At 52.8% G+C, this 25034-nt stretch overlaps 2 protein-coding genes across 11 annotated transcripts in view; one reads left to right on the plus strand and one right to left on the minus strand.

The window, feature by feature from the left end:
- magi2b (membrane associated guanylate kinase, WW and PDZ domain containing 2b) overlaps positions 1 to 17410 on the plus strand; it is a 58684-nt gene extending 41274 nt beyond the window's left edge. For 2 of the 10 annotated variants that reach the window (XM_086162641.1, XM_086162646.1), the window contains exons 10-22: positions 2821 to 3350; positions 3618 to 3786; positions 7878 to 7909; positions 8510 to 8702; positions 8839 to 8954; positions 9284 to 9476; positions 9988 to 10227; positions 12016 to 12201; positions 12324 to 12636; positions 13127 to 13346; positions 14425 to 14568; positions 15196 to 15334; positions 16286 to 17410. In XM_086162641.1, coding sequence (XP_086018767.1) covers positions 2821 to 3350; positions 3618 to 3786; positions 7878 to 7909; positions 8510 to 8702; positions 8839 to 8954; positions 9284 to 9476; positions 9988 to 10227; positions 12016 to 12201; positions 12324 to 12636; positions 13127 to 13346; positions 14425 to 14568; positions 15196 to 15334; positions 16286 to 16974 — 3164 coding nt within the window. In that variant the 3' untranslated portion in view covers positions 16975 to 17410. Of the gene's footprint in view, positions 1 to 2820; positions 3351 to 3617; positions 3787 to 7877; positions 7910 to 8509; positions 8703 to 8838; positions 8955 to 9283; positions 9477 to 9987; positions 10228 to 12015; positions 12202 to 12323; positions 12637 to 13126; positions 13347 to 14424; positions 14569 to 15195; positions 15335 to 15579; positions 15669 to 16285 lie in introns of all 10 variants that reach the window. The other 8 variants (XM_086162643.1, XM_086162647.1, XM_086162648.1 and 5 more) reach the window with 7 other exon arrangements.
- A 2180-nt stretch (positions 17411 to 19590) lies between these two features.
- LOC147225254 (endoplasmic reticulum-Golgi intermediate compartment protein 2-like) lies at positions 19591 to 23354 on the minus strand. The gene is made up of 13 exons (XM_086163131.1): positions 23029 to 23354; positions 22837 to 22945; positions 22713 to 22759; positions 22547 to 22614; positions 22428 to 22468; positions 21834 to 21935; positions 21385 to 21477; positions 21255 to 21310; positions 21021 to 21119; positions 20846 to 20943; positions 20598 to 20760; positions 20292 to 20371; positions 19591 to 20210 (listed from the first exon to the last, which is right to left on the minus strand). Exons 1-13 carry the CDS (start codon positions 23132 to 23134, stop codon positions 20148 to 20150), a joined length of 1125 nt encoding a protein of 374 aa, XP_086019257.1. The 5' UTR covers positions 23135 to 23354; the 3' UTR covers positions 19591 to 20147.
- Between the last annotated feature and the right edge of the window lie 1680 nt (positions 23355 to 25034).

Genomic DNA, 25034 nt, shown 5'->3' on the forward strand with positions numbered 1-25034 from the left:
TGATCTTCTCCACCCTGGCGAACTGTCCTACGGGGTCAGACCGGAGCATCTCTTCGTTTAGCAAAAGATGACCTGAATTCCGAGCGGTTTGCGGACGGGACCTGGAGCCCGGACCTCTGAATCTGAGGCCGTGGTCGTCCGGGTGGAGGGGAGGCAGTTGGATCCGTGCGGCGTCAGCAGCGATGAAGACTCTCCGTCAATCTGTGGTAGTGAAGAAGGACCTGAATCCAAAGGCAAAGCTCTCCATCTCCCAGTGGATCCATGTTCCTACCCTTTGGTCAGGAGCTGTGGGAGGAGACCCAAAGAACCAGATCCTCCTCAGGGTGTCTGGGCTCTCCCTTAGAGATGGGTCATCCAGGAGGGGCTCAGAGTAGAACCGGCGCTCCAAAGCATCCAGAGGAGCCTGAGTTGGACGCCCCGTCTGGTTTCTAACTTCCTGTCAGTTAGGTTTCCGTCAAATTCCGGACTGTGACGGAAGTGTCTCTGAGGTCTTCTGGAGCCATGGAAGCCTCTCAAGACGGCGTGAGAGTGTTCCAGGGTATGATCTGCGTTTGCTCCACGCGTTCCTCTACATGTCCCGACTGCAAATCCCGGGATTATTTCATGACTCGTCGCCCTGCTCTGCCGAGCGCGGGGAGGAATCCAAACCGCGGGCATCTTCAGTCATCCAGAGACCAACTTGGGGAAGCTCTCCGCCGAACTTCACGCTGCTCTGAATTGAAGTCTCTGGCGAAGCGCCAAGGGGGGAACCGTGTGCAAAGCACGTCTTTGCATTAATCCAGATGTTTAATGGATTCCTAGAAGCCCCATCTGTCTTCTGACAGCGACCTCCTGGTCCTCACTGAAGCCTTCAGCTAATGAGTTGTGTAATAATCCGTCTCAATGATGTGAAAAAGCGAAGGTTTGCGTGTTTGTTTCCTGAGATAATCGCTTCCTTTGCAGCGGCAAGCGACGTTGGCATATCTGGGACGCCGCACACATTCGCCCGCCTCGCACCAGAGCGCCGCCGTCATTCAGATCGTCCGGGACGTCGGCGTGCGCCGCAGAAGATACAAACCATGAGCCGGGTTCAGGCGAGACGGTGAAGCAGCCTGTGACGGTTCAGCCGGAGGTGATCCAGGCGGAACCGGAATCTGACCGGGAGAAAGAAACCACCAACCATCTCCTCCGTTTTGAAAACCCTTTCCGAACCCCGGAGACTCAGAGGTCCGGATGACAGGATGCACGTGTCTATATGAGGCCTTGTGATTGGTCCGGGGTGAACCTGCTCTCGGCCAATCACAACTCGGATAGGGCGCAGGAGAAGCGGTGCGGATGATGAATGAGTGAATTTCGTGAGCTGAGGTATCACCATCCTCTGCAGGAGGACCTCCTCCTCTGGTGGAGACCTTCTCCTGCCGGCCGGCCGGCGGCACGCCGCTGATTCAGCGTGTGATTGGCTGCCGGGATTCATTCTTTCATCTCTTCCCTTTTATCTGGAATCCGTCTCTTTGTGTTTTATCTCCAGCTCTTCGTCTGACACCTGCTCTGATCCCGTGCCTCACTCACTCCTCCGTCCCTCTCCTCCCCGTCCTCCACCCTCCATCCCTTTCCTCCCTCCTTCCCCCTCCATCCCTCATCTTTCTCCTCCTCCACCCTCCATCCCTCTCCCTATCCGCCTCCTCCAACTCATCCCTCTCCTCCTTCCCCCTCCATACCTCTCCTTCTTCTCCATCTCTCCCCCCTCCATCTCTCTCCTTCTCCCCCCTCCATCCCTCATCTTTCTCCTCCTCCTCCCTCCGTCACTCCCCCTCCATCCCTCTCTCCTGGTGTGTCAGCCTTTCCCTCGGTCTGTTCTGATTTTGTTCTCCACCACTTCCTCTCCTCCACTCGGTGACATTGCCAGAGCTGCTCACACACACAGACACACACTACACACACACACAAGCACGCGCGCGCTAGACCACACACACATACACAAACACACACACACACACTCAGCCACACACAGGCAGTCCCTGGCTGAGATTAGCTGGCCTATTTGAACTGTGCAGCTTTGCTCTTAGGGATTTTTGTATGATGGTGTGTGTGTGTGTGTGTGTGTCTGTGTGTGTGTGTGTGTGTACACACACTCACATATGCTTAGGGCCGCGCACGTGTCTGCATCAGTACATGTGTGACAGGGAGGGCCCGCAGTGGTGTGAAATAGAGGATTTGACGCAGCCGTATTTGTCGCGGCGCCGCGGCTCCGGAGCGGCGAAATCCATAACTTTCCACATGTTTGGGAAGCAGCAGGGGAAAGAGGCAGGGGGCAGGAGGGGCAGGAGGAGGGTGGCGTTGAATTCATTAAAGTGTTTAGTCTCGTTATTGATCCGGAGGGGAAACTGCGATCGACCAAAGGGGCCCTGGGAAATATGCGGCCACGTCCCCGCTGCAACGGAAGGATAATTATATAAGAATCTGACGGCGGCAGCGGGCTCCGGGCCGACGCTTGTTCTCCTCACCCTGCTTTCTTTGGATTGTTTTCTCCAAAAGGGGAGGATGTGTGTGTGTGCGGCGTGTCCTTGCGGTGAATAAGACGTACAGAAGTCATAGGGTGACAAAGTAGGGAAGTCTTGAGCCCAAACACCCTGTGAGTAAACACCATGAATAAATCCCACCTCCCGCCGCCCAGCAGGTGTGAAGTGGACCCGAAAAGAAACGGCGTCCGACGAGACAAAAACCCCGACTTCCTTTTCTTCCTGTTTCGTCCGGCTCCCGGAACCCGTCGCTTCCCTGTAACGATGTGTGTTTCCGGCAGCCGTGCGTTCCTTCGTGACCCTTTTTCCCTCCCTTCCGCAGGTGACGTCATCGTGTACATCAACGACATCTGCGTCCTGGGCACCACGCACGCCGACGTGGTGAAGCTGTTCCAGTCGGTGCCGATCGGGCAGAGCGTGACCCTGGTGCTGTGCCGGGGATACCCGCTGCCCTTCGACCCCGAGGACCCCAGCGGGGCCGCCGCCGCCTCCATGACGCCCATCGGGCTGGAGCACCGCCCCCTGGTGGTGAACGGCCGGGGCGGCTACGACCCCTACCTGGAGTACCTGTCCCTGAGCTCCCAGCTGCCCCCCCAGGCTCTGGCTCCGGCCGGGGCCCCCCACCCCGGGGACACGCACCTGGACGGCTCGTCCCTCCCGCCCACCACGCCCGGCTCGTCTTCCGCGCTCACGCCGCACGACGACAACGTCTCCATGGCGTCCTCGGGGACGGCCGCGGTCGCCGGGGTGACCGCACAAGGGGCGGAGCTTCTGACGGTCACCATGGTGAAGGGGGCGGAGGGCTTTGGGTTCACCATCGCCGACAGTCCAACCGGCCAGCGGGTCAAACAGGTGACGTATCATAAACTTTATTATTAAGAGTCGGTTTCAATTTGGCCAATCCGGACTGAAATGATAAACACAAGACGTGGAGCAGTTCACCGCTAACGTGATGGAGAACCAGGATTACCTTCCCCCTGTATTCAACACTCATTTCCACGCAGTTTTCCTCAAAGGTTCTTCAAATATCGCACCGTTAGCACGTTCCCCTCATTCAGAGAGGAGCGGACCGTCCTCAAACCTGGACGGCCCACCGAGAAGGTCCGCTTTTGCCTTCAGGTGCTGGAGCCTGGCTCCCAGGGGGCGTCGGGGCTGATCGAGGGCGACCTGATCCTGGAGGTGAACCAGCAGCCGGTGGCGGCGGCGGGACACGGACGCGTGGTGGAAATGCTCAAGGAGTGTCCCGTGGGAGCCGAGGCCACGCTGGTCATTCAGAGAGGAGCGACAGGTGAGCTTTCAGGCGGAGCTTCTCTGAGAAGCAAAGGGGTTGTTATGGTCAAGTCTCTGGAAGTTATTTTATTTTCGAGACATTCATCTAAGACAGAAGAGCAGCGGTGAGGGGGAGAAGGTTGACGGTCTGAAGGACCAACGTGCAAGAGTCCAGAGCAGCAGGGAAGAGGTGGAGGAACAAGCAGGTTGGAACGGATGAAGATAGAGGTGGATCGGCTAGAAGGAAAGGAAAGGTGGAGAAGACCGAGGTGAAAAGCAGCTGTGGTGACCGGTTTGGAGGCAGAGATGGAGTTGTGGAGGTTCCTCTTTGGGAGGGAGAGTCGGCTGGAGGATCGGGAATGAGTCGATGTTAGATGTTCTGGAGTTAAAGTCTGAACTGAGATGGTTTGGACATGGACTGGGTATGAGATGGAGAAGATCTGAGTAGAAGGAAGCCGAGGTTGGAGGAGGTCTAGAGGAAGACCAGAGAGGAGGTTTATGGGTGGAAGAAGAGAGGACGGGGGAGGGGGTTAGTTGGTGTAAGAGGAGAGGGTTGGATTGGAAGCAGATGATCGTCCGTGGAGACCCCTGGAGGGGGCAGAGGAGAAGAACGTGTCGCTGAGATTAATAATAATAACAACAACGGATCATCAAATCCTTGCCGAGCTTCTTGAAAAACAACAGTATTGAAGTCAGAGCCCAAGGAAGCTCCACCAGGGGGAGATGTTTATGGATTTCCTCTTTTGGACCGCCTGTTTTCAGGATGCTGCCAGTGATGATTGATGTCTCCTTTTCTTCTCCTCCCAAACCGGTGGTGGTTTAAAAACAATTCCATCCTGGTGGCTGGTGGTTATGTAACCCCAGGGTTCTGACTCACCAGAGGATGCAGAGAAACATAAAGCATCACAAAGGCATCTGAGGGGAAGGGTGTGTGTGAATGTCTGTGTGTGTGTGTGTGTGTGTGTGTGTGTGTGTGTGTGTCACATTTTAAATCCCTTCTTCACCTCCATGGCGGAGGCAAGGGCTTCAGGTGCAGGAGGTTCCTCCAGAGCAGGAGTCACGATGTGTGATCTTCATGTTCGGTGCAGCAATGTGGACACTTTCATGTGATTGGTGGTTCGATTCTCCCGTGGCTGCTGTGTGTGTGTGTGTGTGTGTGTGTGTGTGTGTGTACGCAGTTGTTTATTCTCTTCATTCAAGCGTCCCTTCTCGGGTCCTTTTTGCGGAACAGAGGTACAAGTCTTGCGCCGCTCCATGATTCCTGGCACAGGATAATTCCTGGTTATAAGTTGGCAATGAGGAGCAACTCCACGGGGCATGAACCTCCCCATGATGGACCCTCTTCCCTTCCCCTGAGGTTCATGTTCCTGTGATACACATGGAGACCTGCCATCATCTCTTGCTGGTCAGATCCATTCTTCCCATCTTCTGTGAGGAGAGCCTTTCGTTGGTGTGGCGTCTACAGACTCCCAGTTGGTGACTCCGCGGGTTTCCCTCCTTATCATCTGCCAGGATCTACAGTCTCCTCCCGGACGAAGGCAGAGGGATGAAGAGGAATGGAGGACCCGCTCTCTCTCAACCTTTAATTAGTGGAGGAAATCAGTCTCTGGTGCATCCCTGGTTTAATTAGTGGAAGTGTTAGGAGAGCTCCTGTCACGGGCGGGGATGTGAGCAGCCCGCGGTCCAAAACGAAACCTTGTGCTGTTGGATTCGTGGCTACAGAGTCCCTGGACCAGCATCTCCATGCACACGTGTGCCCTGATGTTCAGAAGGTCCGGTTATCTGCTCTGACACATCGCAGATTTGACATCGCAGCGATTCCCCCCCAAATATTTAGTTGATCATTTTCAAAGCAGCAAGACGATTTGGATGACTGTCCCCTGGAACACGTCTGTGGAGGTTCTCCAGGTCCTGCTCAGATCTCATGGAGGCAGCTGGAGGTTCCTGCTCTAAGTTGAAAGGGTTTTTATGTTAATGAGTGACTTGTTAATGAGTGAATGGGGTTGTTATATAATGTGTGTGTTGTTATGTGTGGCATCTCTCTTGGTGAGTTGTAGGGAGAGGTCAACACACACACACACACACACACACACACACACATAAGCCTAACCAACTCGCACATAATGACACGCACACATTTACGTGACAACACCATTCACCCCGATGGCTGCATATCAACTCATAAGGAGTTAGACTCGACCCCCCCAAGCCCAGCAGGTATCTACCAGAACCCCCACTTAGAACCTTCAGGATCAAGAGGAGGAGGGTCTACAGGGAGAGGAACCGAGTCAGCATTGGATCTGACAGCGACGGTATCGTCACACACCATGAGAATCCTCACACTCTCTCTAAATGGTGATGTGAATGAGACAAGCCCTACTACCAACCCCTGAGGACATGGTCTCCTCTTCCATCCTCAGCAGCTCCACCAGGAGACCTTCAGCCCGACTCACTGGGAGCCTCGCTGTCCTCTCCTGCAGGGGGGGGGGGGAGGTAGCGGTCTTTGCGGTGACTCAGTGGAGCAAAATGTCGGGGAGGTTCGTGCACATTTTTGTTCCGAGGCCACGCTTGTGTGTGTGTGTGTCTGTATGTATGCAGGACATCAATGCCAACTGCACTCACACACACACACACACACACAAGTTCAGATGAGTGGCTGAAAGAACAGGTGCCATGTGTGTGTGTGGTTAGTAACACAGAGAAGGTGTGAGACTCTAGCCCAGTGTGTGTGTGTGTGTGTGTGTGTGTGTGTGTCTTTTGGGAGGGCGTCCTGCCCGAGGCTCGCTGAGCTCAGCCCGTGTTCACAGCTTGGTCCCCTGACATCCCGTCCCAGCCAACTGCGGACTTGTGGCATTTTGCTGCGCCAATGAAGAAGCAGATCATGGCTGTGGAGGAGGAAAAAAAAAAAAAAAAAAAGCTGGAGTGTGAGGGCCCGTGCAAGCCAATCCCGCTGATCCTGAGCGCCGTCCAGGGCTCGGCGGGCTAGTCTGCGAGGCTGGCCCGCCAGACGGCCTGACCGCTGACTCGCAAGCGCAGCCACGTGAAGCCTCTCCACCGGTCACTCATTTGTAATTCATCAGCATGCGTATGAGCGCACCACACATCCGGCACATATGCCGATGAATTGTATTAGCATTTAAATGAACCTTAAACGCTTCTGTGAGGAAGACGGTCCATTTTAATGCGAGTGGACAATTGCCTCGTCGCTCGCGCTAATTTCCTTTAGTGGGTCATTAAGTAAGATTTCCCGAGAATAAGTTCTTCGTGTTCCTTAAAGGCGTCCCCGAGGCCCCGTATTCCCTGCAGAGCAAGCTTCTGATTCCCCGCCTCCCGCGGAGCCTCTTCCGCCCGCCGCCGCTTCGCTTCAGCACCGCGGACAGCTCCCCCGAGCCTCCGTCCAATTCTGGGATTCGTGGACGTTTCCTCCTCCCCTCGTCCGCCCGGTCAGCCGGCGGCGACTTCCGGGCCGCATCCGGCGTCCGATTCCTCCTTCCGTTGCGGCGCGGCACGCTTCCCGCCGTTCTGCAGGCGATTCCATGACAACAGGACGCTCATTGTTCCCTTGGCGACTGTACATGTATCACTGAGCTGCAGGTTTTACCCACTCTGTTCCACTCAAGGAGCCTCTTGTTTGCTGAGTGTGTTTACATGTTTCTGTCCATATGCATAAGGAGGTACCGTGTGTGCGTGTGTGTGTGTGTGTGTGTGTGTGTGCGCGCAGTGAGCCCCTGCATGTTGCCTCCCACATGTCTAATGTATGTATTTGGGTCTCGGCGGTGTAAAAACCACGCGCACACATTTGATTCTGCTTCGCCGGAGTCACAGGGGAACGGCGGCGATGAGATAGTGATCCGGAGAGCTCCTTGCTCCCGACATGCAGATAAGATATGACTGTGTGATAAGTGTGTGTGTGTGTGTGTGTGTGTGTGTGTGTGTGTGCGCGCACGTTGGGGGAGGGGTGGGTGCATCTGCCTACAGCTAATGATGTAATTATGGTGAAAACAAATGCAACGACAGGATCTGTTTTGGAACAGTTATGCTGGAACGCTTAGCTCAAAACTAAGGAATGTTAAACAACCTGACAATGTTTTTGTTTTCTGTCCTCTCCAGGCCACATCTCCCCGTGGAAGGCCTCCAAACAGGTACGAGGTCTTCCAGACCCTCTCGCGTGTTTATATGTGCGAGACGGGAAAAGTGTGAGCCGCGGCTTATTTTCTTCGAAATGAACCTCCGTGACCTTCGGACCGGCTCGTATTTTCTCGAGGCCTCGCACCTTTCGGTTTGCGGCGGCTCTGAGATCTATCTCGCGCTCCACCGCTCAATTCACTGCGGTATCCTCGGCCGTCCACGGGTTGCACGTGTCCTCTGGGCCTCGGCCAGACCGGCGTGTCGGTAATGAGCAGGTTTGTAATGTCAGCCCCGGCTGATTTTGTTCCTGCGATGTGGATCGATTTCCTTTCACTTCACCAGCAGGATAAAGAGGAGGGGGGAGGGAGCCGGCGTCCCGGGGGAATTAACATTTGACAGAAGTTCTTAAATAAGACCTCGGTTCACCGCATTTGCATCGGCAGAACCAATTGTACTTGTATTCACGGCCCGTCTGGATTCCAGCCCCGAGGCTGCGGGTTGAACCGACGCGTCGTCCAGCTCAGATGAGACGGGAATAAAGATCGTCCAGGTTACGGAAGGACTCGCCAGGTTCCACGTGAGCTTCACAGGAGCTTCTTGCGGTTCCTCCTCAGGTCCAGAACCAGTGGGATCCACACGGCAGCCCCCAGGCCAACATGTCCGGCCCCGTGTTACCTCCCGGCACGCCGTTTCCCAACCAGCCGCAGCACCGCACCTCCGTGCCCGACTCCACCGAGGGCTTCGACCTCAACAAGCCCGACCCCTACGACCTTTATGAGAAATCCAGGGCCATCTACGAGAGCCGACGTGAGTGCGGAGAAAGTTCGGGGGGCGTCGGAGGGGTGCCGCGGCCGGAAGGTCACGCCTGGATATGAATGAACAAATGCATGTGATCCGCGTGTGTGTGTGTGTGTGTGTGTGTGTTTGTGTGTGTGTGTGTCAGGTCCGGAGTACGAAGAGGTGGAGGTGCACCTTCTGAGGGAGAAGACCGGGTTTGGCTTTCGCATCCTGGGGGGAGACGAGGCCGTGCAGGCTGTGAGTCCGGACGCCCGTGACAAGGCTCGTATGGGACGGGCTGGACCTCACACACACCGCACCTCATACACACTAACCCCTTCCACACCTCACGCCCGACCCCCGTTTCCTCCATTCACACACTCAAACCCCAGCGCTCTGACACCCCATCACCGCTCAGCACCTCCCATATCCGAAAAACGGCTCGCTAACATTTAAAAACAAACAAACAAACAATGAAATGCAGGAGAGGTGTTGAGAAACCTGGATGTGCGGTGGGAGTGAGGAGTTTGCGGATGAATGAGTGTGTTACCTTGCTGCCCCCCCCCCCCCCCCCTCCGTCTCCGTTCCTAATATTGATTGTCTTTGAACAGATTGTCATTGGTGCTATAATAGAGAACACTCCCGCTGAGCGTGACGGGCGGCTAAGACCCGGCGACGAGCTCATTTCTGTGGATAAAAACGTGGTTGCTGGGAAACCGCACAAATATGTAATAGACTTGATGCACGCCGCCGCTCGCAACGGTCAAGTCAGCTTGACAGTGAGAAGACGAGTGCAAACACCCGGTGAGTGGATGATGTCTTTGTTTATTTGTTGATCTGATTTGTTATTGCTGCTGTTCCTCAGGCGGGGTAATAGGTTGCACTGCCGCCGGTCGCCCCTCTCATTCGGGAGCAGGAGGTTTCCGGGGAAACGGACGACCCGGGATGTTTTTCAGGCTTAAAAAAAGAACTACAACCCATTAGAAAATGTCCATTTTAGCCATTAATGTGGGAAAGTAAAAACTCAAGAAAGTTTTAAAGTGCTGCTTTTAAAGAACATTCATCGTTTTCTTGTAGAGCTTTCTCAGTAGAGCTGCAGTAGTGATGCGGTAAAACTGCAGCACAGATGCAAAAGGATCACAGTAGAGTTGCTGTCGAGCTGCATCAGATCAGCAGTAGCGTCGGCGGAGTCACGCTGGAATTGGAATTGTAGTAAAGTTGTGTAGAGTGTCTGCAGAGTCACAGTCGAGCCGCCGCGGCACGTCAGCTGTTACGCCGAAGCCCCGGTCTAAGTACGTCCGCGTGTCCTCTGCAGGCGAGCCGTGTCCCGTGAACGGCCGCAGTCCCAGCTTGGTGTCGACGCAGCACAGCTCCCCGCGCAGCGACGCCGCCTCGGCGTCGGGGCCCCCGGCGGTCGCCGCGGCCTCCGCCGGCGCCCTGGCCGAGGGACCCGCCTTGCAGACCAGCGACGTGGTCATTCACCGCAAGGAGAACGAAGGCTTCGGCTTCGTCATCATCAGCTCCCTGAACAGGCCGGAGAACGCGGCGGTCATCGGTGAGTCGCTTCCGTCTCCTGCCCGAGGATCCTGACGGGCTCCGCGTCCGGGGAGGACGATCGCTCACGGATCGGGGTTAACCGGCTCGGCTGCTGCGAGCTCTCCGCTCCAGTCTGGACGTAAAACAAGAGCTGAGGAATCCCTGTTATTGTTCTTCACTATTTAAACCTTAACATCAGTTTTCAACATTCATTCATTATCTGACGGCTTCCAAAGAGCTTCACACTGGATCACATTCACGGGCAAAGGGGCTGCAGAGCAGCTTCTCCTGAACATCATGCTGCCCTTCGGCGTGCTCCACGGGACACTTCACTACCTCATTGTGATTTTGCCCAATCCAAACATGCACATCGCTCATTTTGTATTATGGAGCTTTGCTTCTTTTTTTTTCCTTTGTTATCCTACTGTGCATCTCATCCACATCCTACAGCTTATCTCCCTGTATCCTGTATTCCTTCCACTCTCTCAAGAGTGGAAGAACAATAGAAATCCTTGAATCCAACCATTCACCCTCACCTTCATACATCTGGACAATGCAGGGTCTCCAGTGAGCCTCCTGCATGTGTTTGGACTGTGGGAGGAACCCGGAGAACCCTGAGGAACCCCACGCAGACACGGGGATCAACATGGAGACTCCACACAGGAAGGAACCCTGTAGCAGGACCTCCTTGACCTCTGCTCAGCACGCCGCCCTATGATTAAGAGCGTGCCCTGACGTGCGAGAACCTCCGCCGGGACCGTGGACTGAACGGAGGCCGGAGTCGGTCCCGGAAATAATCCCAGTGTTATTCTAGTGTTTTCACACGGATCCGTTTTCCATCTGTCCGATAGAACCACGCCGCCCGCTGTCATTAACCCCCCCCTCCCACTCAGCTGCACCGGTTCCTTCTGCCGGGGAAGAGAAGTTGTGCCGAGCCCTTCTCCACTGAGAGAGAGAAGCACTCTGGAGCAGTGGAGTGAATAAGTGCGTTTTATTTCTTTCCAGCTGCTGCAACGGCTACAACCACATGGATCACAACATCATGGATCCATCACGAGTACAGTTTATCGGTTTAGTGGGAGCTAAAGTGAGTGACCTTTGCTGAACGGGTCCTTCAGTACTCTGAGGACCTTTCCACCCAAACATCCTCCTCCCTTCACGTGAACATCTACTACCTTCACTTTACATGTGTATAAATCCGCTGCGGGGCACCACGCCGGTGCGGTGGTTAGAGCCTCCTCTTCACAGAGAGAAGGGGACCTTCTTGTCTCCCAGGTTCTCCCCGTGTCTGCATGGAGTTCCTCCCGCAGTCCCAACGAAAAGCAGGAGGTCCTGTGGAGACCCTACAATGTCCAGACGTCATGAGAGGGTGAATGGTTGCATGTTGCATATGAGGACCTGTGATTGGTCCAGGGTGAACCCCTCCTCTCAACCAATCACAGCAGGGATAGCCCCGCGTCCCCAGGATGAGCGGTGTAGATGATGAATGAATGAATGAAACCCACAGCTCACACTTTTACACACACACACACACCTTGGAATATGCATGATTCCCTGAGTGGGCTGTGATTAGAATAGCAAACATTGGTTGAGGATGTGTCTTGGTGGAGCCGCCCCTCGGGTGCTTCCTCCACCTGCTGCTCCCAGATATGTGATATCACACCGTCTGCAAACTTCCCTCGCTACGATTTTTGGCTCGAATTGTTATTGACGGAAGTAACACAGAAGACGAGGCCATTTTTCGAACTGAGGGTTTTCCAGGGGAGTGCGATTAGAAGCTCACAGCGGGGTTTCCTGCCGTTTGCAGCCGTGCCCCACAAGATCGGACGCATCATCGAAGGCAGCCCCGCCGACCGCTGCGGGAAGCTGAAGGTGGGCGACCGGATCCTGGCGGTGAACGGGCAGTCCATCATCAGCATGCCGCACGCCGACATTGTGAAGCTCATCAAAGATGCCGGGCTCACGGTCACGCTGCACATCATTCCGGAGGAAGGTGCGTGTCCGGCCGGAGACGCCACGAGGCCGCCGTACGCGGGGCCTCCTTGCGTTGGCTTCCGTGCGTCCGTCAAGCCGGTAATCCCACTCGTGGTCGACGCGCTTTTTTGTCCCTTGCAGGATCCCACTCCGGGCCCAGCTCGGAGAAGCAGAGCCCCATGACCCAGAAACACAGCCCCCAGCCCAGCCCCGCGGTCCAGGCCTGCCAGGGCGGCGGCCAGCAGGTCCCGCCGGCCACGCAACAGGGCCAACTGGCCCCCCAGGCGGGGCCGGCGCCATCGCAGCCCGGGCAGGCGCCGGCTCCGGCGAGCCAAGGCGTGATCGGCGCCCCCACGCCGGCGGCCACCCAGCCCGCGCCGGCTGGGAATCAGCATAGCCCCGTGACCCAGCCCTCCGGACCCCCACCGCCTCAGCTCTACCTCCACGATGGAAGGTGAGACGGCCTTCTGTCCTTTGCTTTTTGGTAAAAACCAAAACAAAAAGGCCTTTCTTTTCCAACCTACGGAATGCGAAAGACCCGTTGTCTTTCTGCAATTCAGGAGAAAAATCTGTGTCTTCATGCAATTCCACCCCTCCATCCATCAGATGGGCGTCTGCACATTGTTGAGTAACACCGCTTAGGCCTTTGAGTGCTGATGCATAATTCACACGGAGGTATCTCCTGTATAATGCAGGAACCCAGCAATCTGGGCCTCCTCCGAGTCAAATCTATGGAGCTGTGAGCGCACGCGTGTGTGTGTGTGTGTGTGTGTGTGTGTGTGTGTGGGTGTGTGTGTGTGTGTGTGTGTGTGTGTGTGTGCGGGCCCATTTTACAAACAAAAGCCTTAATGAGAGTCTCAGGAGTGGCGTTTCCTGCCAGCTCCGTGCAGGTGGCAGCTCGGGCCGGAGCCTCAAAATGCTGTCTCTGTTTCGCCTCCTCACAGGTCAGAGGTAAAAGCCAGACAGGATGTCAAACCTGACTTCCGCCATCCTCCGTTCACTGATTACAGGCAACCACCGGTGGACTACCGCCACCCGCCTGTGACCGATTACAGACAACCCCCGACGCTGGACTACCGACACCCTCCGGGTCTGCTGGACTTCAGACAGCACCCCGCCGCCCCACAGTTCCCTCTGGGGATCACCGCAGACTTCCGCCCGCAGGTAGGGGCCGCAGCGTTCGGAGCTCACTCGCGGAGAACGTCTGGCTACTCCCGCGTACCAGCGGCCCGAGTTTAGACCTTTCGTGCGAAGGGCAACCGACTTAATACGCGCTTCTGAAATAACTCGTGTGCTCTAAGTAGCTTTAATGACGCTATTATTCAGAATTAATGGTATTCATCTATGTGAAGACACTGATCATTTGAATGATTTCTTACAACAATGATTTAACAAGGCAGGAAACTGATAAATATCAAAATGCGGCACTTTATTTCCATCAATCTCCGCAAGTACTGACATCTTCAAATGATCACTTCTGAAACGTTCCTAGGGAAATCACAAAGTCCCGCTTTCACCGGCCCCGAACGATTTTTAACAAATCGTGCACTATGTTGCGCCATGTTAGTACAAGTGATCAATGATGTAAGATACAAAAATCAACTTTCAGATTTTTAAATAATGCTCATCACATTTGTAAGTTGTCTCCAAATGTGCGACGTGCACTCCGAACTCCTCCTTTTCCACTGCTTTGAAGGGAATCGTGTCTTTCGCAAGTGAAAAGTAACTGCTTGTGGAAAATGAGCTTATATTGCGTCCCGATATAAAATTGATTTATTTCATGCCGAAGTAATGAGTGTTTGTCCAGCATAGCCGGGTGAATTTTTCAATTTTTATTTCAATAGTAATTATTTAGTTACTAATGTTTTACGCCGGCGGGCAGCAGGTTGATTAGCCCTGGTTTAGACGCTAAAGCGATTCCTCCTCAGGAGACGTTGGCCAAAATACGGGGAATATAAAACTCGTGAGTGAATCAGAAAATCAAGAAAATATGGAAATACAAAGTTCTTATTTCTTTAAGGCTCAATATAGACTATCGCGTTTTCTCCAACTCTATAATTCAATTTCCCCCGACTGCTGCCTGCGTGCAATTAACATTTCCCCGTTTTCAACTAAATAATGCGTGAATTCTATTCTATCGCCTCCCCCGCCCAGAAGACCGCACGATTTGTGGGTTCCCCGGGCGTGGCCGGACGTTTCCTCACCATCCTCTCATTGCTAATGCTCTTCTTTCCCCCTGCAGGACTTTGATTACTTCACGGTGGAGCTGGAGAAAAGCGCCAAAGGCTTCGGCTTCAGCATCCGCGGAGGCCGGGAGTACAAGATGGACCTGTTTGTGCTGCGCCTTGCCGAGGACGGCCCGGCGATACGCAACGGGAGGATGAGGGTGAGTTCAGGGGAACCGTTCAAGTTTCGGACTTAATTTGTTTAGCTCCAATTCCCAGCCCTCCTGTCTGAAGACACTTCCCATATAGAGCAGTCTGGACCACTAGCTTTAAGATGATCTGCAGGAGCCCGGCGTTCCCCCCGCCCCCCTGGAGGAAGCACTCTGGGAAGAAACCGACTCAATGTGGGCGGCTTTCTGCCTCGACCGGATAGAAAGAAAGATCGATAGAGACGGAGGGACGGGCACGAGTTATCTATTTCCTCTAATACCAGGAGAGCTAACAGTTACATGCTAACAGCAGACGTACAGTAACAGCTGATGTATTCATGATAGACATACTCGAGCCAGGCCCTCTGGGAACCTGGGAGAAGATATGAGTTTAGCATCATGATCTGACGATCCGATGGGACGGGAGGAGTGGGAGGGTGAACATTAACCCCCGAAAATCCCTTATCGAACTAAGTCGCTGATTCTACACTTCCATCCAGTGCAGCAACTTTTAAATATGGATTTTTACCCCAGATTTGTAGCTCACAGCCTGTGTGAAGCCTCCGGCTCCGGCCGAACTCGGACGCGTCAAAAGGCCGCTGACCGTAATCCCGGTGTGTGCTCGCCCCCCTCTTCCAGGTGGGGGATCAGATCATAGAGATCAACGGGGACAGCACCCGGGACATGACCCACGCCCGCGCCATCGAGCTGATCAAGGCCGGAGGCCGCCGGGTCCGGCTGCTGCTGAAGAGAGGCACGGGACAGGTGCCCGAATACGGTAGGTGTCGGTCGGCGGAGCCTCAGACCCCTTCCCCCCTCCCCCGCCCCACCCGCGGAGATTAACAAGCACAATAACTCTTAACGTATTAATATTGTCGTGCGTTCTACTTCCCGCTCCGCGTCCCCCTCCGGTCATCCAAACGTAATACTGTGTTTTTGTGGACGAACCGGGGAGTAACCTTTCTGTGATCCCGCTGCTTTGAGTCTGATGATTGGTATAGGCTTTTACTTGCCTTCCCTCAGGAATGGTACCTCCCAACCTCTCCATGTGCATGAAAGGTGACACACTAAGCTCCCCCTATTTCTTCCTAATGGGCCACACTAAAGACACGGTTTGTGAAAAACTGCACGTCTCTCTCTTCATACTGGTTGTGTGTGCTCTGTGGGCATGCCGCTTTGCGTCCATGATCATGACATAATGCATGGCCAGATAGATGCAGAATAATGTGTGTGTGTGAGTGTGTGTGTGTGTGTGTGTGTGGGTGTGTGTGTGTGTGGGTGTGGGTGGGTGCTTGCATGGGCTGTGGTGGACAGCAGTGCAAGTTGATGTGACCGTCCAAGTGAAATTGAGTGATCTTGAAGAAGAAGGCTGTAAAATAGAGCCTGTCAAAGCGATGATCTGCAGGCCGCTGGCGTCGCGCCGTCACATCGCTGCAACGATCTGAATGCTTTATTAAGTGCGCCGCTAATCTTGTCACAGAAAAAATAGAAAGGCGGTGTAGAAGAATGCGGCGCTCGGGTCTGACAGCTTGGGCCTGCAGACCACGCGTTTGCCACCGACTTACATCTGCATGCACGTTTGCCTGAAAGACCGGGACGGCGTGTCGTGTGTTGTGCCGTGTGATGTTTCCGAGATGTTCTGTCTCTTCTCCGCTCTCCCTCTGCATGCCTCTGCTGAGTCTCCATCGCTGCGTCCGTCACGTGAGCGTCTTTATCTTTGTCCCGACAGACTGTGCCGGCCCCTGGGATCCCCTTTCTACAATCCACTCTGCCCTGCAGGAAGTGACCCCCGAGCCCCGCCCGAACCCATTACCTCCATCCCATTCAGACCCAGACTCCCCTCATCAGCTTCCGCTAGAGGCCACAGCGTGCATGGTAGACAAAGTTCCACAGCCGACCGACTATAGCTCTGTCCGAGGGGCTACAGGTGGCAGGTCCACCCAGCAGAAGTGTGTCGTCAGGGGGCTCGGACCCCCCCAGGGGTCTGGAGAGGCGGACTGCGGCCCGGGCGATAGGCTGCCTCTGGCTCTGCCTCCCAAAAGTGTGGCGGGGAGGTCTTCTGAAAAACGCGAGCGTCAGAGGCAGACCTGCTCCCCCTGCTGCGAGAGGAAGGGCCAGAACAGCCAGCCCCTGAGCGCCGTCTGGCCCTGGGACCCCTATCTGAGCGTCGCTTTGAACGAACCCTCTCTCGGCGGCGGCGACGGACCCGTCGCCCTCCAGGAGAGGCTGGCGCCCAGAAGCCTGTTCCCGCGAGAAGATGAGAGGACCGGCAACCACGGCGGCCACTGCTGCCCCTCGAGAACTATGGAGGATCTCCCTGCGAGGAGCACCGCCGCCTCCCCCGGGCCCTGGAACGTCCCGGGGTCTGACAAACTGCCGGGCACCCTGAGGTCCTGGACCTCCACGGTCAGCAGGTAGAGAGGATTTGAGTCTGAGGAGAACGGCCCGGCATCTCTCGGTCCACCATCCAAGCGACGTCTGTGGGACTTCGGTACGCTCTCACCCCGCTCGCTCTCTCTACCGTCGCCGTCACCATCCACCCCTCGATCCACGTTTTGTGTTCCAGTCTTTTGAAACCGGAAGCTTTTTACAGCCGAAGGACGGATGCTCCCGGATGTTCGGGCTCCCCGCGCCACCACAACCGCCGCCGCTCTCCCCCGGACAGCGGGGTTCCATCCTACGAGAACCTGTACCTGCTCGACCTCGGTCAACCTGACATTACTTTCAGATCTGGTCCCCGGCGGTATCACGTCCTGTACAATCTAAAGGGGGGCATAATATGTACATTTGGTCATCTCCGAAGCATAGCGCTCTGTGTTATAGTTATATAGTACAAAAGACAAGATTAAAAAAAAAAACACCAGGACAGTATTTAGGATCGCTCCCTTCCACTGCCTCGTCTTTGACCACATATCAGCGAGTCTCAGAGCCCCGACCCCCCCGGGGGAGGCGGTGGCCTCCCCTCACGCATGGATATAAACCCCCACGTCACCCGGCAGGGACTCCCGTGTCTCCTAGAGGTATGACGCCGAGAGGACGTCCTCGGCCTTCACGTGAGAGGAAACCCCTTCTCCCCGTGGAGTAGAACTGACAGTCGGCTTAGTAAGAACTCGTGACGCTCCTCTGAGTTCTGTACGAGACTCTACCACAAGTCCCCCATGCAGCCATCGTGCAGAGTTAGAACCTGTGTTGTGTTCATTTGATGCTCAACAGAGACGTTGTGTCCGGTCTGTATTCTCCATTTCTATGCCTTTTACTGTGCTAAGTGTACCACATCACTGTGGGAGACGGGCGCCGGTGAGGGGAACGCTGGCCGCGGGTTCTCGGGAAGTGGGGCGGAGTGCCTTACTCAAAACTAATGCAGATCTCTTGCCGTCGTGATTCGTGGCGGGGGAGGGAGGGAGGGGGGGTGGCTAATGCAAACTAGCTGTCGGTGACCGTGCACACATATCAGCTGACCTTTGACCTTCTTGTCGGACTTCACACCGAGCAGTACGTCCGGTCGTCTCGATCCGCCGGGCCGCGGAGCTCACCGGCGTCGATGACCGGCCGCCGTTCCCCCGCCGTTCGCAGAGGGGAGATCAGATGTAGCCTGTAGCACTCCAACCTCGTCTGTCAAGCTCCCCGGCCGCCCGCCGAGGCTCCGATCCAGCCTGGCTGGACTTCGGACAGCGGCGCCGTGACTCATTTTCGGGGCGGGGATTTGTCCGCCGTCGCGGACGAGTCTTGGCCCGGCTTTATTTAACCACCCTGTAAAAAATACTTTTGGTTTTTATAAGTTTGCTCTATCGCGGGCCGTGACAAGACTTCCTGTATCTTGAGATTATTTGTGGCATATAAAGACACTGAAAATGTTTGTTACCAGCGTTAGTAGAGGCATGCTGCTAAAGACAACGTCACCACCCTCCTGAATTTCCCCGTTGTTTTCAGCACCACGTTGCTCCCATTGAATACATATCACCGGAGTGTGTTTTTGCACCAGAGGACCTGATAAGTTTAAAAAAAAAAAAACACGCGTGTGCGCACACACACACACACTCACAGTGCTGTGACGGTGTGACTGACTGCAGCATGACGCCACATTCAGGCCGTAACCTGAAGGCCTCCTGGTGAACTATTAGCATGCCAACGCACCTGCGGGTAGAGACACGCTGGAGATCGCATCGGGCGCAAAGCATCCCAAATTCACCCAGAGTGGGTTTTATCCCCCCCCCTCCCAGTATGATGTGGTGAAGATAGTTCTGAGCTGACTCAGTAAGTGGCGTCCAGCCGTGGTTCTCGACGCGGCGGCGGCGAGGAGCGCTAAGGCTGTAGAAACGCGTTTGCAGTGTGTACAGATTTTCCAAGTGGAGAAGCGTGGAGAGAACACGTCATCCGTCCCCTCGTCTCCATCTGGGCCACCCCCTGCCTGTCGTGAGTGATTTTGTATACTGAAACTAAAAACTGCTTTACTGGACCCTGTGAAGGATGGCACGTTCATAACCCCCCCCCCCCGCCCCATTGAGATAAAGTAAAACCGTGTAGTGTTAATTGTGTACTATTCACCTTGTACAGCTGTATTCCTACAAATATGGTTTACTGTATCATTGATACTGTAGTTTCAAAGACGTGAACAACTATTTTTATGAAATGCGACAGTACTGATATATTACATTTTGCTAAAAAACAGAAAACTTGTTTACTGAAAGATATTCTGAAATACTGTCAAATAAACTCTTGACATGGTGTAAAATACTCCTCGGGCCGCTGATGATTACTGATGGAGAAGAAGCACAAAGAGCAGTGCAGCGACTGAGGAGCACGCTCTCCACTGACCGATGGTCTGAGAGAAAGACGGAGGTTTTTGTCCCCAGAGATAACGCTAATGTGTGGAGACGTCCGAGGCAGAGCTGGCAAACTCTGCTCGCCAACTGCGAAGGGAGATGTTGAAATCTCGTGTCTGTTTCTCCAAGTATATCTGGGTGCTGCTGATTAATTCAACAGATTACAGCTACTTGATGGAGCTTACACACACACACTCACACGCACACACACTTGACCAAGATAAGCAAAGATTTTAATTTATAAAATCACTCGTACTTACAACAATCAGTTACAGCACACGTGTGGGACCCAGACTCCTGGAGACCAATCCTCTGCTAACCCTTTCACCAAATCTCTCTACCTTCGCCGTCACCTCCTGTCCTTGTCAGACAAGCGATTCTACGGACAGGAAACGTCACCGAGTCGTGCCGGTGAGAAAACAGCCGAACGGGTCGGTAGGCACTTTGACACGAGGAGCCGCTGAGTCCGGAGTCGTGTCCTCGGCGGGGGGAATTGTTCGCCGTTGATTGCATTCCTGATCAGAAGGGATTAGCGCGCGGATCAATCTCACCGCCGTAAATGTGGTATTTTAAAAAGTGGTTTCCGAAAAAAAACTACATTTGAAACGAGCCAAGTGGCTCATTGGGATTCAGCGGGTCCCTGCAAGAGCTGGGGATGGAGCCAACAACCCCCTGACCACGGTCAGACACCCTTCCAGCCGGGCAGAGGACTCTTCTCCAAACCGGAATCCCACTGCTAAACGAGAGCGTGAGGCCATCTTTCAACTCTTAATGCTGCTCTTCATTTTCTGGAGGAGGTGGAACTTCGCTGGTGTCCAGCAGAGGATCCTCCTGAAATTAAAAACACAATAACACCAGCTTGGAATGAGGTCTCTTTAAGATGACCTACATTTCTTGCCTCCTCTCACTGACCTTAAGAGGTTTGTAGATCCCCATTTGAAAACGGCAGCAAACAACATCTACCAAAAAGCCAACGATACCGTGGAGCATCCCTGCAGGTGACAGAGGAGGATGGTCACCAAGGGTTAGGAGATGGGCAGGAGATGGTCACTCAAAGAGGGAAGATGTGAGAAGATGTTTCAGAGCATAATGTTGTCAGGATCTCTTTTATCAGTGACTGAGAACTTCTTAAAGCGGCTGAACAGTGTTGAACTTGGAGTTCATCCTGACATGCTGAAATTGTGTGTGTGTGTGTGTGTGCGTGTGCGCGCTACGGACCTGTCGTGGAGAAAATGCCTCCGATGATGCCGCACAGCCTGATGAGGAACTGCCAGAGAGGCATGTGCTGCTCAGTGACTTTGACCATGAGTGAGTTGATGTCATACTTCATGAAGATCCCGGACACGCCGTGGCTGCCAGCAGCATGGTTTATCACTCGCTCCTGTGGGAGGAAGACACGAATCTTCATTGCACTGACATGGAGAGCACTCCGGCAAAATTGAAGTTTGTCCTGAAAGCAGACCCACCCGCTCTGTGACGGAGTACTGGTGTGTGTCTGCAGAGATCTTGTAGGTGTTGAGTTTGGTGGGCACGATGGTGATAAAGTACTGAAACATGTGGTTGGCTACGGAGAGGGAAACAGTCCAGTCAAATGGCAGTCATGTGCTAAACATTAAAGAAAGCGTGTCCGCTCAGACTTACAATCTGCGGAGATTTTCTCTGTGCCATCGAGAGGGCTGATAATCCCAGGAATCGCTTCTCCGAAGGACAGGTGGTCAATCCGGTGAGAGAAATTATAAGCTGCAACAAGAGCGGTGACAATCACATCAATAATCAAATCCGTGAGCTGCTCCTAAACACCTTGTAAGAGCTTCATGTGAAGATAAATGCGGCAGAACGTGTGAGAATATACCCGACTCTGAGAGAGACACTCACTCTCGTGGCTGACCAGAGCGGCGAGATGTGCGTGTCCTCTGGGGTGGGGAATGGATCTGCGCAGCCGTCAGGACACCCGTCAACAAATGAGGCCTCATGACAGAGTCGTAATAACTGTGTGTTTACATACTTGCCAACGGTAATGTGAAAGTTCCCTGCCACTTTGTTCACATACAGGTGTCCGTGAATCCTGCAGGACGTCGGGGGACTCGAATTGTCCTCGCTGTCGGGAGGGAGTGGAAACAAAGCATGGAAGAAAGAATGTGTTAATCATTAAGGATTTGAGAAAAGATGACTCCACCGATGTGTCTGTGCCGCTGGAGACTTGAAAGGAGATGTCATGGCCGCCTGAAGAGCAGCGTGATTAGATTTCTGCTTGGATACAGAAACCCTGAATTAAAACAAAACCTGATGAAAAGCCTCTCGTCCACATAGGGATGTGATAAGAAAGCAGCGGAAGAATCACTTAAGAAGTGGATCTCTAAGCGGCGCCGGTATCAATAGGACCCTCTGGTTTGGAGTCATGATGATCCAGTGATCCCCTACAAGGGAACAGAGCTTCATCTGAAGATTCCACACCTCTGATGCTGAAGAGGAGGAGCCCCTTTGATCGCAGCCTTGAATATCACGTCCTGCAGAGAATGCTCCACCCTCAGACGCTCCTGGATGTGCAGAAGAGTCCTAGGAGGGACCAGGCAGGTAGACATAGAGCGCTTAAGATATAAGTAATGCTTTTTTTTTTTAAAAGGTGAAAAAAAAAACATCATCCAGGAATGTCAGTGCTTTTAATTATTTTCTGCAAAAACTTTAAACCTACAACTTCTATGCATTCATGGTCAAGCTGCCAAAGTGTATCTTTGTAAAACAAACATATGTAATACGCTATAATTAGTGTATAAAATGATTCTCTAATGTGTTCTGTCTTCCAGAGCGTTTCCTTTTTGAGTTGAATTGTAAATGTGGAAAAATGGTAGTTTTTCCACACAATAACAATTCCAACCACCAGATCTTGTTCCACGTCAACCAGTGTCTTTTCATAGCAAACACCAGCCTGATTGCCGTGATTGATTATTGAAACACTGATCTTGAATCGAGACATCATCTTTTTAAAAAGTTAACACGTATGACAAAGGTTCAACCTATTCCTGCTGAGATTCTTCGAGATCCACTTACATCTGCCATATGCGTCCCTGTGGGGAGAGCTCGAAGTGGACCTGAAAATGTGCAAAATAAGGTAAGTTTCACGCCTAACCTCTGTTTTATTACCTGATAACAAACTGCCATCTACTCACCGGCTCGTACTTCAAGCCATCAGAAGCCACCATGGTTTCTGCCAGGTCCAAAACATCTGCACCCACATCTGCACCCACACAGGGTTACTGGTCGGTGGGTTTCATGGTCTCAATAAACAGCTTATGTTCTTACCAATATTGGAAAACAGGGAGCTGCGGTACTCACACTGGCACCTCATAGCCACGGTGATGTCCACGTTTATCCGCAGTTTGCTGCAAACACACACCGGGTGAGTGAAGGCGGCCGCCGGGCTCAGGTGTTCACATGGACCGGCGTCCGGAGCTCCTACCTGCTGAAGTCTCTGTCCACCTCGTACTCGTACTTCATCCATGTGTCTCTGTACACGAAGAACTCCAGGAAGGCGAGCAGAGCCATAATCGTGAAAGCGATCAGGGACACTGCGGGAGAGAGCGGAGAGGTGTCACCGGAGAAGGCGCCTCCGGCGCGGGGGGGGAACCCTACCGGGAAGCGCCCCGCATACCTGTCCCTCCGCTGGCGGTGGACTCCACATAGCTGTCGGGGACTTTGGGGAAAGCGTCCAGCTCTCTCACCAGAGTCAGGGCTTTCTTCCTGGTCAGTCTTCTCATCTTGGGAGCAGCGGGTTCGGTCGTGCGATGAAACCGGCTCGACCCGCCGGCTACAACTGCTCGTCGAACCGCCGGACGGCTCCCAGGTACTGTTTGGTCCTCCGCGGCTCGCTTCCCGTTAGCATAGCATTTCCGTGCTGACGTTGACCGCCATGACAGTGGGCGAGCTAATGTATCAGATAACGTTAGCTCTCTGGCATACGTCTGTTGGTGTTGGGTCTCTAGCTATCATTAGCTCTATAGCTCTATAGCTAACGCAGCTAGCTCGCTAGCTAGCTATCTAGCACTAGCTACCAGAGGGCTAATGCTCGCAAGTGAGCTAATGTTAGCTGGAAAGCTAACGTTAGCTGGCTAGATTACTGTGATGATTTCGACGAAAAAAAGAATGATTTAAATCGGGAGGTGTAAAGTCATCACCTGGGTGCTTCCTTTGAATTTTAAGAAAAGATAAATAGTACTAATATTATGACGGGGGGGGGGGGGGGGGGGGGGGGGGCACAGTTGGGCGTAGGGCCCTCTGGCGGTAGCCTAAGCTAACTGCGTCTTCCCCTCAGGGGCTCACCTGAGCTGGACTGAGCAGGTAGTAGTCAAGCTTCTGTGAAGGTTGTGTGAACAACACAAGACTTTTATCTTCGAGGAGAAAAACGAAGTCCAGTTGCCACATTAAGTTTTGACCCCCATATTCCTACTGTTTTCTGCTCCCATTACCTCAGTATTCTCATGCTGATGTTAAGAATTCTACAAATTACAGGTGACTTCTGATGCTTCAGATTGAAATGAAGGGATTTAGTCAAGAATGTTTTTGGCCGTCATACTCTTTGGAAACATCTGTTAGTTTCTTAATCCATAATAAAATATGAATTTAGACAATTATATTATATATAGAGCGTTAAACCATTGTCAGGCACGACTGCCTAATGTTTACTATACATTTATGAAATGTTTCAGTGAAGTAGATTTGATTCAACAGTTACTTATAGGACTGCTTTTAGGTACAGGAGTATGGCAGAAATTATTACTGGCCAGTGAATCGTTTGAGGCATCTTCATCAAGCATTCAGTAGTGTAAAAAGTAGTAATGTCTTGTTTTTGCAAACATGGATACTAAATCTATCATTGATAAATGATAAGACGATACTTAAGCGTTGAATGTTAATGATTCGTAATTACAGAGTGCTGTTGGTTGGATTCTCCAAGCATTTTTTTGCATGTTAAATCAAAACCAGCATCAAGAGCGACGAATGAAGCCGGCTCAACATTGAAGCACCTGATTGTGTGTCTTTAGAGCAATGATTTCATAATATCAACAACAACCAGCAATCCTACACCAAATCCATGTAGGACATCATGTTTGAAGGTAATGCTCTTTATATTCCAAGAAAAAAAACATGAATATATATATATGTTGACACCTTATTAAAATAATTGTATTTGTTAAAATTGTGTGTGTGTCTGTCTGTGTGTGTGTGTGTGTGTGTGTGTGTGTGTATACACATGAGCCACAAGTTGAATTAGGAGTTGATTCAGGAAGAAAATGGCCACAAAATGAATTAGGCAACTATTTTAAGAAGGTGACGATATTGAAATATGTATATACACGTATGTGTGTTTATATGTAAATGCACACACACACATGAACTGGTATGTATATCAATATGTATATATACATATTCGGCTCTCTATTCTCACCATTGCAAATTTTATCTCCATGACGTCTTTGATTCATTGCCCTTTATGTATGTATTCGTTCTATGTCCTTACTAATTAAACTGTGTTTCTTCAACGTAAGTTCACCTTGTCTTTCTAACCTGGCTTCACTGCCGGCAGCAAAGTAAGGATTTCATTGTACAGGAAAGCGTGTTTCCTTGCCGAGCACATGACAATAAAAACTCTGAATCCTT

The sequence above is a fragment of the Fistularia commersonii genome, chromosome 17, assembly GCF_037954325.1.
Source record: "Fistularia commersonii isolate RoL2024-O1a breed Wild chromosome 17, RoL_Fcom_v1.0, whole genome shotgun sequence".
Lineage (NCBI taxonomy): Eukaryota > Metazoa > Chordata > Actinopteri > Syngnathiformes > Fistulariidae > Fistularia > Fistularia commersonii.

Coding starts and splice junctions, on each gene's coding strand:
- LOC147225254 (XM_086163131.1), bottom strand. CDS start 23,134: ATGAGAAGACTGACCAGGAAGAAAGCCCTGACTCTGGTGAGAGAGCTG. Junction 22,946..23,028: donor CACCGCCAGCGGAGGGACAG/GTATGCGGGGCG, acceptor TCTCTCCCGCAG/TGTCCCTGATCGCTTTCACG. Junction 21,936..22,427: donor CAGGGACGCATATGGCAGAT/GTAAGTGGATCT, acceptor GGTCCCTCCTAG/GACTCTTCTGCACATCCAGG.